The sequence below is a fragment of the Cetorhinus maximus genome, chromosome 12 (genome assembly GCF_964194155.1).
Source record: "Cetorhinus maximus chromosome 12, sCetMax3.hap1.1, whole genome shotgun sequence".
NCBI lineage: Eukaryota > Metazoa > Chordata > Chondrichthyes > Lamniformes > Cetorhinidae > Cetorhinus > Cetorhinus maximus.
The window spans coordinates 112,433,985-112,451,978 of record NC_135890.1 but is presented as its reverse complement, the minus strand read 5'-3'; the positions used below and the strand labels follow the sequence as shown (position 1 = coordinate 112,451,978).

At 43.3% G+C, this 17,994-nt stretch overlaps 1 protein-coding gene across 1 annotated transcript in view; it reads right to left on the bottom strand.

Moving 5' to 3' along the window:
• LOC144687882 (unconventional myosin-XVIIIb-like) overlaps positions 1-17,994 on the bottom strand; it is a 284,738-nt gene that overhangs the window by 179,219 nt on the left and 87,525 nt on the right. Inside the window, exons 15-16 of the mRNA XM_078554448.1 lie at positions 8,102-8,249; positions 4,897-5,056 (exon numbers count right to left, since the gene is read on the bottom strand). Coding sequence (XP_078410574.1) covers positions 4,897-5,056; positions 8,102-8,249 — 308 coding nt within the window. The remainder of the gene's footprint in view (positions 1-4,896; positions 5,057-8,101; positions 8,250-17,994) is intronic.

Here is a 17,994-nt window from a genome sequence, read left to right as displayed (position 1 = left end):
TATAAAGCCTGTTATATGCCTTGGGAAGATTAATTATGTTATAGGTGCTATATAAATATAAGTTGTTGCTCTTGTTGAAGAACGGGTTTCAACCGGTCATGCATGTTACATGGAAGTGAAGCACATCATTCTTATTTCCCTATTGAGTAGTGACAGGGAGCAAAATAATGGCTTAATCCCATCCAACGTTCAAATCACTTTCTAAATAAGGAAATCATTGAGCAGCACTGACAATTTCATTGCAAGCTGCTGCCAAGGGTGCTCCACCCACTTGAGAATAATATGCACCAGAGTAGAGTCCTTCCGAAACATTATAGGTAGAGTTATAAAACAAAACCAACAAAGCAATACTGGGTTATTTGGAGTCTAGAGAAGAAACCTGTGATTACATTATAGAAACAGATAATATAACTGCTTTGAATTTCTCTGTCTTGTTCCTTTCAATATGCAAGTATATCCAGGCTAACCGAAGTTCTCTTTGTTGCACCTTGATCATGTTAAAGTAAAGGGCTGAAAATCTGGTCAGGAGCCCACTGTGGCAGGATCCTGGAGCAGATTCCAGGAGGCAGCCTTCAAGGGGTGGGCCAATGGGAGCTCCACAAGGCTCTGGGCAGCCGGCAGCCCCGCTGAGAGAGGTGGGCACTGCCTACGTTGGTGTCGGACATCGAGGGTGCCTCAAGATGGAGATTTCTGCTGAAGACCTGTAAATGGTAGAAAATATACTGTGGCCACAGCTGGTAGGCCGTCATTGTGGAGGGCATAACTGGCACAGGGTGGCCTGCGGCTGTGACTCTCACAGTTCAGCGGTCTATGCTGGCCTTCTTCATGGGGTGTACCCCTGACAATTCACACCCCCCCCTCAACCCCACCCCCACCACGCCACCCCAACCAGCCTGCCACTGGAAGGGTACCACCATTGCAGCTATGTGCTCCATTGAGATCGTGCAGCCCGTCCACCATCTGGACAATCCAGACAGTGTATGAAGAGTGCCCTCAATTAGCATTGGCTTTATTGGCTACGCATAACTGGCGGGCAGGTGGCCATCATCCTCCAGAATCCCGCTTCCTGGAAGTAGGCCAGAGATGGAAACATGCCAGCAGGCTGGAATGCCAGCCGATAGCAAGAAATTGTCAGCACGCCCGCCTCCAAAGCCCCTTCTGCCTCGGGGTGAAAGTTCAGCCCAGAACTCACTGCCCCACTTGTGCACAAGCTCGACATTATTCTTTCACATCTCAACTTCTTTCCTACTCTTTTCAACCTTTATTGTGTCCTGTGTTCAGGGCTTCAGCTCTTCGCTACATTTCTCCAGAAAACAACATTTTGTAGCATTGGTTTACTTTCCATTAAGTCAACAGGATCTATGTAAACCAACATCAAGCCTAACTGAAGATGCTTCAATAGTCCGTACAGTATTAAGAAAAATAATTTTAAAAAAGCTTGCCCTAATCCATGGTAATCTTATTAGATTGATTTTAATACAGAAATATGATTCAAATTTGGTTTTAAAAAGCCAAAGTGAAGCATGTATTAATCCCAAATCCCATGCATTGCACCCACAAGGGAGATGGATACTGACCAAATATTACATATTGATTAACCTGTTAATGGGTGTAACTTTTTTAATTTGTTCATGGGATGTGGGCATCGCTGGCTAGGGCAGCATTTATTGCCCATCCCTAATTGTCCTTGTTCAAGGGGCACTGTAAGAGTCAACCACGTTGCTGTTGGCCTGGTTCACATGAAGGCCAGACCAGGTAAGGATGACTGATTTCCTTCGCTGAGGGACATTAGTAAACCAGATGGGTTTCCACAACAATCGACAGTGGTTTGATGATCATCATCAGACTTTTAATTCCAGGTTTTTTTTTATTGGATTCAAATTCCACCATCTGCCGGGTTGGGATTCAAGCCTGGGTCCCCAGAGCATTACACTGGGTCTCTGGATTACCAGCCCAGTGACAATACCACCACGCCACCGCCTCCCCACTAGTATTAATAATGCAGATCGCTTAAAGGAACAGATATTATGAAAGAACAGGTGAACTGGTTCTCAACATACAATGTTCCAGAAAGGAAATGGGGTTCACGCCCACAGATAGCTGAAGAAAACTCAAGGAAGGGCTGCTTTGTGTCTGTCAATTATAAATTACTCTAATGCATTTGGGTTAAGCATATTTGCCATCCCTTGTGTGAAAGGCTGATAGAATGTGAGTAAAAACTCGATAAATTATGTTGCAGCTTTGATTAAGCAGTTGTCTCTCTCAGGTGGGAAAGCCACAGGGCAGTTGGTGCAGAAAACAATGGTGCATAACTTCCGAATTCCATGGCACCATAACTGGGGGGGTGCACCAAAGATGCGCTGGGCTGGGGAACGCCCCCCTCAGCCTCTCCAGACATCCCCAGATAAGGATTGTACAGCAATTACCCGGGAAGTTCAAACTTCCATTGGGAAATTGCCCTGCAATCAGAACCATCGCAAAGTTCAGATGGTTCCAACTCTCTTACCAGAATAGTTACTGAAGAAACATTGGAAGAATTAAAACTACTTCTAACTGCTGGGTAACTATAGTACTGACCCCCGCCCCCTGACCCCCCCCGCCACTAGCCACCCAACCCCCACCAACCACCCGGCCCCCACCACTCCAACCACCCAATCACCCAATGCCCCCCAACTGACCCCCACACCAACCACTCAACCCTCGACCGCCAACCACCCCACTAACCACCCAACCCCCACCCCGCCAACCATCCCACCCCTCCCAACAACCCGACCCCTCCAACTGACAACCTGACCCCCAGCTCCCCAATCACCCAACTGACCACTTGACCCCCACCCCTCTCAACCCCCCCCCACTGCCACTGACCACCTAACCCACATCCTCCCGACCACCTGACCTCACGACTGCGCCCCCCAATGACCACCCGGTCCCCACCTCCCTGATCACCCAACCCCCCCAATACTGTGCACCTGAACTCGGCCATCCAAACTCCCCCACCACTGAGGATCTAACACCCCTCCCACTGACCACCTAACCCCACGCACCCAACCAACTGACCCCACCCCCACCGACTGACCACACCCCATCGACCCCAATCCTACCCACTTCACAAAATCACAGAATTGTTATGTCGCAGAAGGAGGCCTTTCGGCCCATCGTGTGTTCACCGGCTTTCCAAATGAGCATTATGACTTAGTGCCATTCTCCTGCTTTTTCCCCGTATCCTTGCACGTTGTTTCTATCCAAATAATCATCTACTGCCCTCTCGAATGCCTCAGTTGAACCTGCCTCCACCACACCTACAGGCCGTGCATTCCAGACTCCAACCGCCCACTGTGTGAAAAAGTCTTTTCTCGCATCACATTTGCTTCTTTTTCAAATCACTTTAAATCTGTGCCCTCTCTCATCCTCGATCCCTTGACCGAGCGGGAACAGTTTCTCCCTATCTACACTATCCAGCCCATTCACGATTTTGAACACCTCTATCATCACCTTACCTTACAAACCTACCTATTCCCTGGCTGCTCAAAATGGCTGGACCTTTAAGCTTCCCTGCTTTACAGCAGCGAGTGCTGTAAAAAAAAAGGGGCATGGCTTCCTTACCTCAAACTCTCCAGCCCTCAACACAAGGCCTCAGGAACCCACTGCACTGGGCAGTTCTGGTCCGGCCTGTGCCGGAAGGTGGGGTGAGAAAGAGGCGTCCGGATTTTAAGCTAAGAAACGTGGACAGGAGTGGCTTTCCAACTCTGATTGCCGCTCCACAGAAGTCCAGGGCCAATAGTGCGCATCCCAACACAGCGCTGGTTCAGTTAAGAGGCATGGGGCAGGGTAGAGGGGCCTTTAATCTGCACGAAAACCTCTATAGGTACCTGGCATAGAAGTACTTGTGGATTCTATGGCAGGTACGAATGAATTAATGCAGGTGTCATTTTTCCCATTGCTAAGACAGGCTGCCTCCCCATGGCAAGTGCTATCAATTCATGAAGTGCACTCAGGTTGGTTAAGTGAACGTTGAACTCCAGGGAGCAGGGGGAATTGATTTATTTTTAATAATTGCGAGCATAGTCTCTCATAATTGCATTAGTATCTGTTATCAATACAGTGCCTGATAGGGTGGTGGATACGGATTGAATAAGTGGGAACTGGATAAGTGCTTAAAGGGGAAAAAATTGTAGGCATTTGAAGAAGGGAGGGGGTGGTAGTGGTGGGGATTGTGACTAACTGGGTTACTCTTCAAAAGGCCCAGCACAGACTAGAGTCAAATCACCTCCTCCAGTGCTGTACGATTCTATTACTCTCTAATACTGTTTTGTCAACACTGGTGCCAAAAGAGAATGAGGGAGATTTCTTTGGCATGGCCCTCGCAGGGAGTGGAAGTATGGTGTGCCAGAGAAATTATCCCCAGGAGAAAAAAAATCAGCCCTTAAAAGCAAAATGGACAGCCCTGAAATATTAAATCCTTGAAATTATAGCTAGATGCTGTGTAAAATGTGCACAAGAATTGGTGGCATAGTTCCACTTCATTCCTGCAGACGCCTGTTGGGTACAGTTCCACAAGGGCCACAAAACAAGGCCCCCCTCAATTGGCCATTGTTCCTGTGTGAAGCTTGTATATTGGGAGGCTATGCAATGGCAAAGCACAGGATCCTAGCTCATCACTACCACCACCCAGTGTCAACTCACATGCACCTACAACCAGGGTCAGCTTGGCTGATTGTTTCCCCTTCTTAACCCAGTGACACTGAAGCTAATTATTGCAGCCATGCTATCACTCTGGCTAAGGTCAGCTGCCTCAGTACAGACCAGGAACCTGGACGGCTTGTAAGACTCAGCCGGTACATGTTTTAACTTCTGGATCTTACAGGTGGGTCTTCTCCATCAGGCGAGAACACTTACATTCTTGACTCCTGCAGCAGCTGGCTGGCATTCTCTAGCGACAGGTTCTGCTTGGCTTTATTGATCCAGCCCGTCAGGTTGTACCTCACAGGGTGTGTGCCAAGTCGGTGGGCAATCACAAACTGCTGCTCCTGCTCACATCTCCTCACTGGCTGTTTCTCTGCGAGCACAAAATCATTGATCAATCACAGACAGGGGGACCTTAAGCTTTAGTCAATTTGTGTTAAACGTTCTGAATGTGACAGCCTTAGACTCAGAAGCAGCAACTGTAAGGAAAAATTGTAATTACGCTAAAAGGTTTGGGGATTTTGTAATTGTTTTTAAAAAACGCTTGAAAGGGACTTATAAGAGTTTGTGTCACTTTAAAGGGATCAATTATAGTTTTTTGATAATACAAAATACTGGTCCTTGTGGCCTCACGACCCTGGACCTGGAAGCCATAGCAACGGGAAGGAAGTTAAAATACAGAGATCATGTGGCACAGAAAAAGGAAAAAGAGGAACGGGAGAGAGGGAAGACAGTCAACAAGCTGAGTGTCTAACTCTATGAGCTAGTCCTTGCTGAACCTACTATCCTACTCCATGTATAATTTATAGTTTATTCAGATTGTGATATGCCTGTTAATTTGTGTTTAATTGACGTTGATTCTGATTCGCGTTAAAGTAAAAGTTACAGAAAGTGAAATCTTGCTGGGAATTTCTTCATTTGGGAGTCATTTGGTAAATTTAGTAATTTTGTTTTATGGATCATAATACTGAGGCCCCAAGAACTAAAATAAATCTCAATGCAAGATTACATCCCAGAAGATTTAGATGAAGGAAACACAAGGGGAAAGGGGTGGGGGGGGCGGTGTGACAGAAGTAATTCCTACTCTAAAAGCTCTCCAAATGGATATCTTAAGAAAATACAGTATTATAAAAATTTAATGGTCAATTTAATGGCCCTCTCCCCTAATCCCATATTTATTTATTTTGTTTCCTGTACATGATTTAAATGTAATTTAAATTTCCTGTTTTTATTTCCTGGTTGGAAGTCTGCATGTTTTGGTGCAAATACTTCAATCTGATTCGCTGAAGAGTTCACTGTTTCTTGTCCTGTTCACAAACACTATAGATTCACTATCAATATTCTGGGGGTTATGACTGACCAAAAGCTGAACTGGACTAGCCATATAAATACTGTGGCTACAAGAGCAGGTCAGAGGCTAGGAATTTTGCAGCGAGTAACTCACCTCACTCAGCCTGTCCACCATCTGCAAGGCACAAGTCAGGAGTGTGATGGAATACTCTCCTCTTGACTGGATGAGTGCAGCTCCAACAACACTCAAGAAGCTTGACACCATCCAGGTCAAAGCAGCCAGCTTGATTGGCACCCCATCCACCACCATCAAAATTCACTTCCTTCACTACCGATGCACAGTGGCAGCAGCGTGTACCATCTACAAGATGCACTGCAGCAACTCACCAATGCTCCTTCAACAGCACCTTCCAAACCCACAAATTCTACAACCTAGAAGGAAAGGGCAGCAGAAGCATGTGAACATCACCACCTGCAAGTTCCCCTCCAAGCCACTCACCATTCTGACTTGGAACTATATCGCTGTTCCTTCAATGTTACTGGGTCAAAATTCTGGGGCTCACTCCCTAACAGCACTGTGGAAGTACCTACGCCACTGCAGTGGTTCAAGAAGGCAACTCACCACCACCTTCTCAAGAGCATTTAGGGAAAGGCAATAAATTGCGGCCCAGCCAGTGACACCCATATCCCGTGAATAATTAAATAAACTTTAAAATTCTCTATTGTTGTGAGTGGTGGCCAAGTTGGTGCTGTTGATAGGGTTGACCAACGGACACTTCTTGGGTGGAAACTTTAAGTTTATTTACAAGGAACTCAGCAGCAACTACATGTGTGCTTTCAACTCAAACTCTATCTCTATACTACGAACAACTGAGGTAGCCCACACTACTCTCCTATTGGGTGCTAAAGATCATGTGATCTTCTTTACCAAGCATTATTCTTAAAGGTATATTACACACGAAATAAAAACCATGGTTACTACATTTATAGAGGGTGCCGTACTGACCAGACGATGGATTAGTGGAAATCGCTGCTAATAAGCCCACAAAAAGTCTCTGAGTAATTGGTAAATCTCCTCTGTAGCCTTTCTAAGGCCCGTACATCTTTTCTGAAGTGCGGCGGCATAATTGTCCACTCCAGCTTCGGCCTAATGAATGATTTATGAAGGTCTAGCTTGATCTCTTTACTTTTATATTCCATTCCTCCATTTATAAACCCAAGTAAATCATATGTTTTTATAACCACCTTATCAACTTGCCATGTCACCTTTAAGAATTTACAAACATGGATACCAAGGTCTCCTTGCTCACCCACCCTTTTTAAAGTTGTGCCATTATCTGGTCATTTAGCTCATTGCTATTTGGTGTGTGCAAATTGGCTGCTGTCCTCATCCATATTACAGCAGTGACCACATTCTGTTCACTGTGAACCACTTTGGAACATCAGAAGGATGTTAAAGGTGCTAAATAAATGCATGTTCTTTTGATCTGGCAGAAAGAATGCAAGAACAAAGCAGGTGACTTCTGAAGGGTTTCATGCTTCTCCCATCAGCCAATCTCAGAGTAAAATTGTCAAAGACTCCAGCCTTCTGACTTAAACCCTTTCTCTCTGTTGTAGCTCTGGGATTGGTGGGAACTTTGGGCAAAGAGCAAAGGCCATGGATACACATTTTTGTGCAAGATGTTTGTTGCAGGAACATGAATACCTTAACAACAAACAGAGTACGTTAACAGTTTCTTCAAATCACTGCATTGTAGGATTATGACAGGAATTTATGTGATGAGTTCTCAGGGTGAGATGCAGGTGTTCTAAAGATCTAATGGTTTAAGTACTCAACCAGGAATATCTAAGCAAATATCAGTGTTGATTTCTTCATTAGCTGCTGGCACTGACATCAGCATTAATCTATCATTGAGTTATTAGATTTTACAAGAGATACATAACTGAAGATAGGCAATGTAACTTCCCAGATACTGTGCTCAATAAGCCATCACTAATCTGTTGATTATACCTTTGCAACTGATCTCTTGAGTGCGCTAATTAAAATAACATATTAGAGCTGCAGTCTCCCACACAACTTCTTGAGCAGACTTTACAAACCACAACGGTTAGTTTTTTCTATCATTACCTCCTTTTTCCATTCCCTTCTTCTCAAAGTAGGAACAAAGGCGATCGAGGACGACAGCATCATTGGAACCTTGAACTAACACCTCTTCATCCAGAATCCAGAGAAGGCCTTTGGGCTCCTCACCCTGGGCAGATGGCTGAACCTTGAACTGATTGATAAAGTACTCAGCATGAGGCACAGGCACAAATTAAACGCAAAGAAATTAATTGTATTTGCAATTCTATACTGATATAGGATTCCTGGATGTAGCGAAAGCAAGATAACAAAAAGCGGGGGTGGGTTTAGATGGAACTTCACCTTACATGTGTTGTAGGGCGCTGGATACAGTGCGTTAGGTCTGAAGATGTCTTCGTAGTCATATTTAGGTTAACTGTAAGTCTTATTAACTCTTAGAACTATTTACAAATATACAGTAAAGGGTACAAGCTCGGAGCTGTCTCCATGCTTGCTGATGCACACGGCTCTGTCCAACACTAGACTGACCTTGGGTGTGGGTTATGTGCTCTCTTACATCACTGTGTGGGTGATACTGTATTCAGTCACACATTAACCTTATGTGTGCCAGACCCTTGTATTACAAAATTGAGTATCCAGTAGACAATGCAATGTCAGTTAACCATCTCTGAGGTAGTCTTTGGAAATAATACTAAATGAATGGTTGAACTCTGGGACTTGTGTTTGTATTCAGCCTGTATTGAAGTCCTATCCTCCTGCCAGTTGCAAGGAAATGGTAAGATCGGCTAACCCTAGAGTGCCAGGGAGAAGCACTGAATGGGAGCTCAGAAATGGATACTTCACATGGGGCACTCTTCGGAAGGTGAGATTAAGACCAATTGGTAGATTGATGGAGAGGGATTATGCTGACATAGACACTAAAAGGGTACCAATGTTCCATTCCTCAGCACAGTCATTCCATACCTCGATCATTAAAAATGTCCCCTCCCCTTCCTCAGCCTACTCTTCAAAATAAACGCATGACACTAACTAGCTGGTGTGAAGTAAGAATGAGCAAGCTACATAGATGCCTTTTTCCATACACGGTATACCCATTAGTATCTATTTTGAATACTGAAATTCCATGGCCAATTGTTAACCTCAGCTGTCAATGACTATGTTCAACAGTTCAACAGTTGGTATAGCATTTGCTTTGGTCTAAACCATAAATATTCCTGCCTGAATATTGTTGAGTATAGCCTGGTTTACCAGCAGTGGAAGAGAACACTTTTGCAGTCGCCATATATCCAAATATATCTTCATCCTTCCTGAATACTCAATTTAATATAAGGAAAACATAGGAAGACATTAATTGCAGAATGGCCATGTAAATGGCAAATTAACTTCAATAATGACAAGTCTGAGGTAGTACATTTTGATAGGAAAAATAAGGTCTTGAATGCTCTTGAAAAATAAATATCTAGTTAGAAAAGAGGAACAGAGGGATGTGGGCGTACAGTTACATAAATTATTAACAGCAACTCAGATTAATAAGACCATTAAAATACAACCAAAAAAAAACACTGGGGTTCATTTATAGAAGGTTAGTATTGAAAAGTGGAGAAATTATTCTTAACTTGTATAGAACCTTGGTTAGACCACACATGGAATACAGTGAATAATTCTGGTCTCTAAATTGTGAAAAGTTTATAGAGATACAGGAGAAGGTGCAAAAACAATTTGCTAGAATGATACCAGAACTGAGAAGACTGAGGGATGATCTGATTTAAAAATCTGTAAGATTATAGGGCTGTTTGATAGGGTAGACATGGGTAAGATATTTCCGCTTACATGCAAAACCAGCACCAGTGGCATTGTCACTGGGCGAGTATTCCAGAGAACCAGGTTAATGCTCCAGAGACCCGGGTTCAAATTCCATGAATCTGGAATTAAAAGTCTGATGATGACCATGAAACCATTGCCAATTGTTGCAAAAATCCATCTGGTTCACTAATGTCCTTTAGGGATGGAAATCTGCCATCCTTACCTTATCTGGTCTGGCCTACATGTGACTCTAGACCCACAGCAATGTAGTTGACACTTAAATGCCCTCTGAACAAGAGCAATTAGGGATGGGCAATAAATGCTGGCCTAGCCAGTGACGCCCACACCCCATGAACAAATAATTTTTAAAAACCAGTATAAAATAGTCACTAAGAAATCCAACAGGGAATTATTGGAGATATGCCATTACCACAAGGAGTAGTTGTGGTGAAAAACATAGATGCATTTAAGGAGAAGCTAGATAAATATGTGAGGGAGAAGGAATAGAAGGATATGCTGATGAGTTTAGTTGAAGAAGTAATTTTGTGAGGAGTATAAACAATGTCATAGGCCTGTTGAGCTGAAACGGCTTGTTTTTGTTCTTTAAGTACAATGCACTACATTTCTTAGCACCTCCTTCTCTAGTTTATCCTCCCCCAGGACCTCGAAAACAATGTAATCTTATCACCCCCGAGTCTGCTCTCCCTGTCATAGTGTTACCATGTTTTTCAAACCCAACCTTAGTCAGACTAAGTTAGCCACTAATTTTTGGTTATCTTGTCTTCCATCCACCCTTTTACAACCTTACTGAGGTCCTGCACTATACTCTCCTCAAACTCTCAACTTGAGCATTTTGGATACAGAAATCGCCATTTCAGCTCGACAGGTCTATGCCGCTGTTTATACTGAGGTCCTGCACTATAAGCATGCGGCCTTCAAGTAGGTATTACTGATTTTATACCATGAGTCTGACTTCAGAAAAATTCTTTGGCCATGATTTTACTGCCCCTCCCATCTGGTGGGATATTACGGTCCAAAATGCTCAAGTTGAGAGTTTGAGGAGAGTCTTCCCTGAGTCCATTCTGCTGTGCTACTATATGTGATCCATTGTTAAAAGATTTGGGTCAATTTTTTTTTACTATCTTAGTGAAGGCATTTGCTTGTTTATTTTAAGTGGGTCAATGACATTGCTAAAGTGGTGGAGGGAGGAATTTCACCCCAACACCTTAAATCAGTTCAGAAAAATTATTCACACTGTAAAATTTCACTCAAAATTTAGGTTCCAAATCTTGTTTTTTTATGGGGAAGCTGGGTGAAAAAGAAATTTAATACCTGTCGGAAATCATGTTAAACATTGAGCAGCTTTCTTCACTCTAAAGTCTTGAGTTTGATCAAGCATTGTTATTTAAAGCCTTCACCACCACAGATCTGAATAATTTCAGCTGCATTTTTGGATTGTTAGAGCAATCTATACTATACGTGTGAAAGATGTAGTGCCACAAGATTAGATGGTGCTCCTTTCTGTGTTAATTGTCAATGGTATTTCCACAATAATGCAGTGCTTAAAAAAGAACAAGGGATTCAAAGGATCTCGTGCTGATTTCTTCTTTAACCATACGCACTAACATATATGGACTTAAATATTGTTGTGTGAATGACTCGCAATCACAAAAGAATTCATTGCTGAAGGCAGACATTGTTCCTTCCAGGATACTATGCCAGAAATGCCAGCAATGGTCTGTTGATTATAGCTTTGTCGCTAATATTTTGAGCGTGCCACTAATGACTAAAAGCTGCAGTCTCCCATATTTGATACAATGGATGTTACTTTAGATAGGAGAAATAATCCGTTTTTAATATACACCTCAATGCTTTGGTGGCTAAATGTACTGCCCAGTATGGCACTGGGCCACACAGCCCATGTTAATGCACCAGTCTGTAGTGAGTTTGCTGATCTGAGCCATGGCTGCAGTACGGCATTCCGACTGACTGCAGCAGCCTGGATAAAGGAGGGAAAAAGAATCAGAGGGGATTCCTGCTTTCAATTGCTTTTTGTATTGTTTGCATTCCCCCCACGGCCTCGCCCCTCCCTATCTCCATCTCCTCCAACCCCACAACCCTCCAAGATGTGTGTTCCTTTAATTCTGGCACCTGCAGAATGAGAGACTAGTTCTAGGGGGACACAGTTTAAAAGCAAGAGGTCTCCTATTTAAGATGGAGGTGAGGAGAATTTGTTTCCTCTGAGGGTCTTGAATCTGTGGAACTCTCTTCCCCAGAGAGTGGTGGAGGCAGGGACATTGGCTATCCTTAAGGCTGAATAGTACAGATTCTTGATTGACAAGGGAGTCAATGATCTTTCTGAATGGCTTGAGGGGCCAATTGGCCTACCCCTGCTCCTGATTCATATGTTTGTACATCTGCACCACTCACTCAGTACTGCATTGGAGTGTCGGCCTTGATTTTTGTGCTCATGTCCTCGAGTAGGAATTGAACCCAAAACCTTCTGACTTGGTGGAGAGCGCTACCAACTGAGCCACAGCTGACACCAAAGATAAATAATTTTCATCAATCCACATTAAGTTCCGGCTGCTTTTGCCCATGGATGTTATTCTGTTCACTTATAATTTTTCACTCCGGTTGATGGAATTGTAGCTGCTCGATTTACAGATTAAACATGTTAGGGATCAGTTCTTCCCACCCCCATGAACCCATCCCCCTCACCAATATTCCTCCTCCTCCACGAGGACAACAACTGATGTCATTAGTATGAGAGTGACAACTTGAGAGAACCAGCTACTCGTCACTAACTTGACTAAGTGGCTATTCTTCTTGTGTGAGCCTGATGAGCATTGGCAAAGCATTCAATAGGGATCATACCAGCCAGCCCCAATCCTTCTGGGTTATGTTGTTCAACTACACACTTCCATTACCAAAAGGCAGGAGTGGGATAAAGGGGTAGCACTCAGTTAATTTTCACTTGATCAAAACTGATTAATTCTTTGGTCCCATCTGCGCTCTCAGGTAGATGTAAAAGATCCAGCAGAACTATTCCCAGAAGAACTAAAGAGTGCAACTTGCTGGCCCAGACCAATATTTAGCAATGCCTCCAAAACAGATTGTCTGGTCATTTATCTCACTTTTGTGGGCTATTGCTGTGCACAAACTGACTGCCATAGATTCCTACATTAGAAGAGTCATTATACTCTACATTAGAAGTACTTGAGTGGCTGTGAAATACTTCAGGACATGCTGAGGACATGAAAGGTGCTACATAAAAGCAAGTTCCTTCATTAGGTTACTGATAAATTCGGGGAAATTGCAAGCGCAAGCGATTTTGGAAGCCTACAGCTCATGCACTGTGGTATTGGAAAATATGCAAACATTTCATTTCAAAGGCCAGGAATAACTTTTAACTATAATATCAAAGCTAATAATGAATTATGGGGCAGGATAAAACATCTTAGCTGAGGATGATCGACTAACTCATTGGTGACAAGGTCACGAGAGGTTATGAATTAGCCTTTGCTTTCTTTGAATTTGTTGCTGCTTAGGTGATAGATGTTCCTTTTGACACGTAAAATGCTCTCAGGTTTGGGAATCCAGTGTTTTTCATCAATCACTCCCAGGTGGTTTAGGCTGGAGAAGCTGGGAGCATTGATAGAGTATACAAGGTTATGACAGGTTTGGATAAGGTAGACAAAGTAAAATTGTTTCCAATCAGCTGAAGGTACAATGACTGGGGAACACAGATTTAATGTTTTGGGGCAACCGGTGCAGAGGGGGATGTGAGGTAGAACTTTTTTTTTACACAACGAGTGGTAATGGTCTGGAACTCGCTGCCTCCAAGAATAGTGGAAGCGGAGATCATCAATAATTTTAAAAGAAAGTTGGATGGACACTTGAGAGAAATAAACCTGAAGGGCTGCAGGGTTGGAGCAGGGACTGACTAAACTGTTCAACAGAGAATCAGAATGAACCCGATGGGCTGAATGGCCTCCTTCTGTGCCAAAGTGACTCTATGACACCACAACGCTCTATAACAGGCAAAGTATGGGTCAGATGCTCCCTCAACACCCACAAACAACGCACAGTAACTCTTATCTCAGAAAAACACCTCCAACAACAACATCTCCAACCTCTTCTCCTGTCTAAGCGGGAATGGTAATTTAGTGGCAAATGGGGAATAGATTTGTGCTATGAAATCTAGGAACTGCACTGAGACAACCCAGACTTATTCCACATAAGATTTCAGCGAACAGACAACGCTTCAAACAGAGGTTTCCATTGGAAAACTCTCCTTTCACCTCCAGTTCCCAGAGGTGATAGTAACAGGCTGTTTTAATTATTAATACATGCTTAAGATATTTCAAATATCACATTGCAAGTTCATAGTTATGAAAATATTGCTGCAGATTGACTGTCTGACATTAATAAGCTGCTTTACTAGTAATGTGACCATAATACTACTCCCAGTGTCAGAATACACTAACTGACTGTGTAAGGGTGGGTGGATGAGAGTGCGTATGTAGGATGGGGTTTGTAAACAGTTTAATTGAGAGTAGGAAGGCTGATGGCTCACTCTCACAAGCCAGAAACCGTGGTTAAAAATCAACAAAGTTTGCTAGAAGGCATCCAATGCTCTGGATTTTTCACCCAATTTCCCTGCTCTTCCTGAATCTTAGAAGGAGTTAAAACCTAGCTTGTTCAAGGGTGAATCAATCTGCGCAACAGTGTTATAAAAAATGATAAGAGCAGCTGATGAAGGAACTTACAATGGTTCCAAAAACTGACACAGGTCCAGTCACTTTGCAAAGCAGTGAGAGATCTGGACCTCACAATCTGGGTCACTGTCGAAAAACATTTTCTTGCACTATTCTTTTTCATAATACATTGGCGATCTGCACAACCCTCAGCTTCCCACAATGATCCAGCTTAGACACCCAACCAAGCTCATTTTTTGCATTTCTGTCATATACTGTAGGACACAGAATCTGTTAAAAAAAAGAGTGAAATAGTGTACTAATTGTGGTTTTATTTAGTGTGTAATATACCTTTAAGAATAATGCTTGTTCAGCAAGATCACATGATCTTTAGTACCCAATAGGGGAATAGCACGGGCTACCTCAGTAGTTCGTAGTGTAGAGATTAGATAATGAGTTGAAAGCGCACATGTAGTTGCTGCTGAGTTCCTTGTAAATAAACTTTAAGTTTTCACCCAAGAAGCTTCTGCTGATCAACTCTTATCAATAGTATCAACTCGGCCACCACTCACAACAAGCTGGCGATGAGGATAGAACAAGTTTAATGGAAGCTATCAAGTGAATGGAAATCGGCCCTGTACCTCACCCAGTGACTGTAAGTAGAAAGCTCCGTTAGATTATAGAAGATATCCCCTCTCAAAATGCCACAATTTGAAACAATTAATCCTTTCAATCCAGCCAAGGACAATTGGTCTCATTACATTGAACGCCTCATGTTCTTTTTTCAAGCAAACAAGATTACGGGGGAAGAGAGAATGCGAGCGATCCTCTTAAGTACATGTGGGAATAAAACCTACGGCTTAATTCGAAGTGTGACGGCACCCAGTGCCCCAGATTCGAAACATTTTGATGAATTGGTGGACCTCATGAAGGGCCATTGCCACCCGAAGCCCTCAGTAACAATGCAAAGGTTCAAGTTTAATTCGAGAAACAGAGCCCCGAGTGAGGCAGCTGCGTGTTAATGTGGCAAATTTGAAGCAGTTAACGGAGCATTGTGAGTTTGGTACATCGCTAAAACGACATGCTCAGAGATCGTTTAGCGTGTGGTGTGAATGAAGACACTATTCAGAAGAAATTATTGTCCAAACTGAATTTGGATTTCAAGAAGGCGCTGGAGATAGCGCTGACCATGGAAAGCGCAGTAAGAGTTTCAAAAGCAATACAGGGCGCGCAAAATGGCGCCATCCTCCACATTGGGCGGGAAACCCCAGCTGAAAAAGGCGCGAAAATGCAAGACTCTACCGAGAAGCAGGAAACAGCCCCCTGGGCTAGCCGAAGAAAAAATAACTTAGCAGCAAAATCAAAGAATAATTTTAATAGAGGTGGAAACAAGCAGTCTTTTAACGGTTGGCAGTTTAAAAAAATCGAATGCTATTATTGTCACAGAAATGGACAAATAATGAAACAGTGCAAGGAAAGGTTCAGGCAAGCTCATAAACAAAGGAAGTAGCCCAATGAAATCTATAATGTAGAAGAGCCTGAAACAACAAATTCAGACATTTACTCGTTGTTTAATCTGAAAGTTGTAGCAGTGAAAGTAAATGGCAGACCTGTTAGAATGGAAGTGGACACGGCAGCTTCCACTACAATAATTGGGGAAAACACCTTCGGATATTTGAACCAATTGGTGAACATCGACTAAGTTTAGAAGAAACCACTGCCAAATTAAAAACATACACAAGTGAAGACATTCCAGTCAAAGGAATTAAGCAGAGTAAATGTCCATTATGGCAGCCAATCGGCAACTGGCGAGGAGCCAAGCCTCCTGGGGTGAAACTGGTTAAAGGAGATTGAGTTAGAATGGGCTGAAATTTCCCAGTGGAGAGCAAGTGGGTTACAAGAGTTACTTCAAAGTTAGCCACAGTCTTTAAGGATGAACTTGGGAAAATCCAGGGGCTGCAGGCAAAAAGTCATGTGGATCCAGAAGCCACCCCTCGATTCACAAAGGTGAGACTAGTACCCTGTGCACTGTGAGAAAAAGTCGACACCGAACAGGACAGACTGGAGAAGCTGCGAGTTATACAACCTGAGCAGTTCTCAGAATGGGCAGTGCCCACAGTCCCCGTCCTTAAACCCGACCAAAGCATCCGAATTTGTGGAGACTACAAATTGACGGTTAATGAAGTAACTCAGCTTGGCAGGCACCCCAACCCAAACATTGAAGACCTGTAATCCAAGCTGGCAAGTGGAACCACCTACACGGAGCTCAATATGAGTCATGCTTATCAACAACTAGAGTTAGATAATGCCTCCCGGGAACTTATCATAATTAATACCCACAAAAGGTTGTACCAATATACTCGATTGCCTTTCGGCGTCTCCTCAGCTTGTACCATCTTCCAGAGAACAATGGAAAACTTACTGCAGGGACAGCCCCCAATTGTTGTCCATTTAGATAGCATATTGCTGACAGAATTCACTGAAAAAGAGCATTTGGCAAACTTAGAAGAAGTCTTAAAACGTTTCTTACAGGCTGGAATGCAGTTAAAAAAAGAAAAGTGCACGTTCCAAGCGAGGGAGGTAAGCTATTTGAGTCACTGGGTAGATTCACAAGGTCTCCACCCAGTTGAGGAGAAAGTGAGAGTCATAAGAGAGGCACCTGCACCAAAGGACACCTCAGAGCTCAAATCATTCCTAGGAATGATCAACTATTATGGGTGGTTCTTACCCAATTTGTCTACAGTGCTGGGCACCCTGCATTCTCTACTCAAAAAGAACTAATGTTGGTCTTGGGAGGCGCCCCAGAAAAAAAGCTTTCTTTCTGTGAAGGTGAAACAATTGTTGCACTTGTCCAACCTATTAGTGTATTATGTCCAGAAAAAAGAATTGGTGTTGACGTGTGACTCAACCCCCTTTGAGGGAGCAGTGCTCTCCCGAGAGATGGACGATGGCACAGAACGGCCTATAGGTTACGTATGAAGAATGCTCACCACAGCAGAAAAGGGATACTCGCAGATAGAAAAAGGAGGCCTGTCCATCATCTTTAGCATCAAGAAATTTCACTAGTGTGTACACAGCCACCATTTTACAACTGTTTCAGACCACAAACCATTGCTAGAATTGTTCATTGAGGACAAGGCTATACCACCCATAGCCTCAGCAAGAATACAATGATGGGCTTTAATTCTGGCAGCATACAAATACCCTTTCATATATAGGCTTGGCATTCAAATCGCAAACGCCGATTCTTTCAGTCATTTGCCTTTGCAAGGAAATGATGAGCACGTCCCAGTTCCACAGGAACTTGTTTTATTGTAAAATTTCTTAGATTCCTCGCCGGTGTGTGCTCGACAGATCAGAGACTGGACAAGTCGGGACCCAGTCCTATCTCAAATTTGAGAACAAGTGCTTCATGGTTGGTCACAAGAGCCCTTA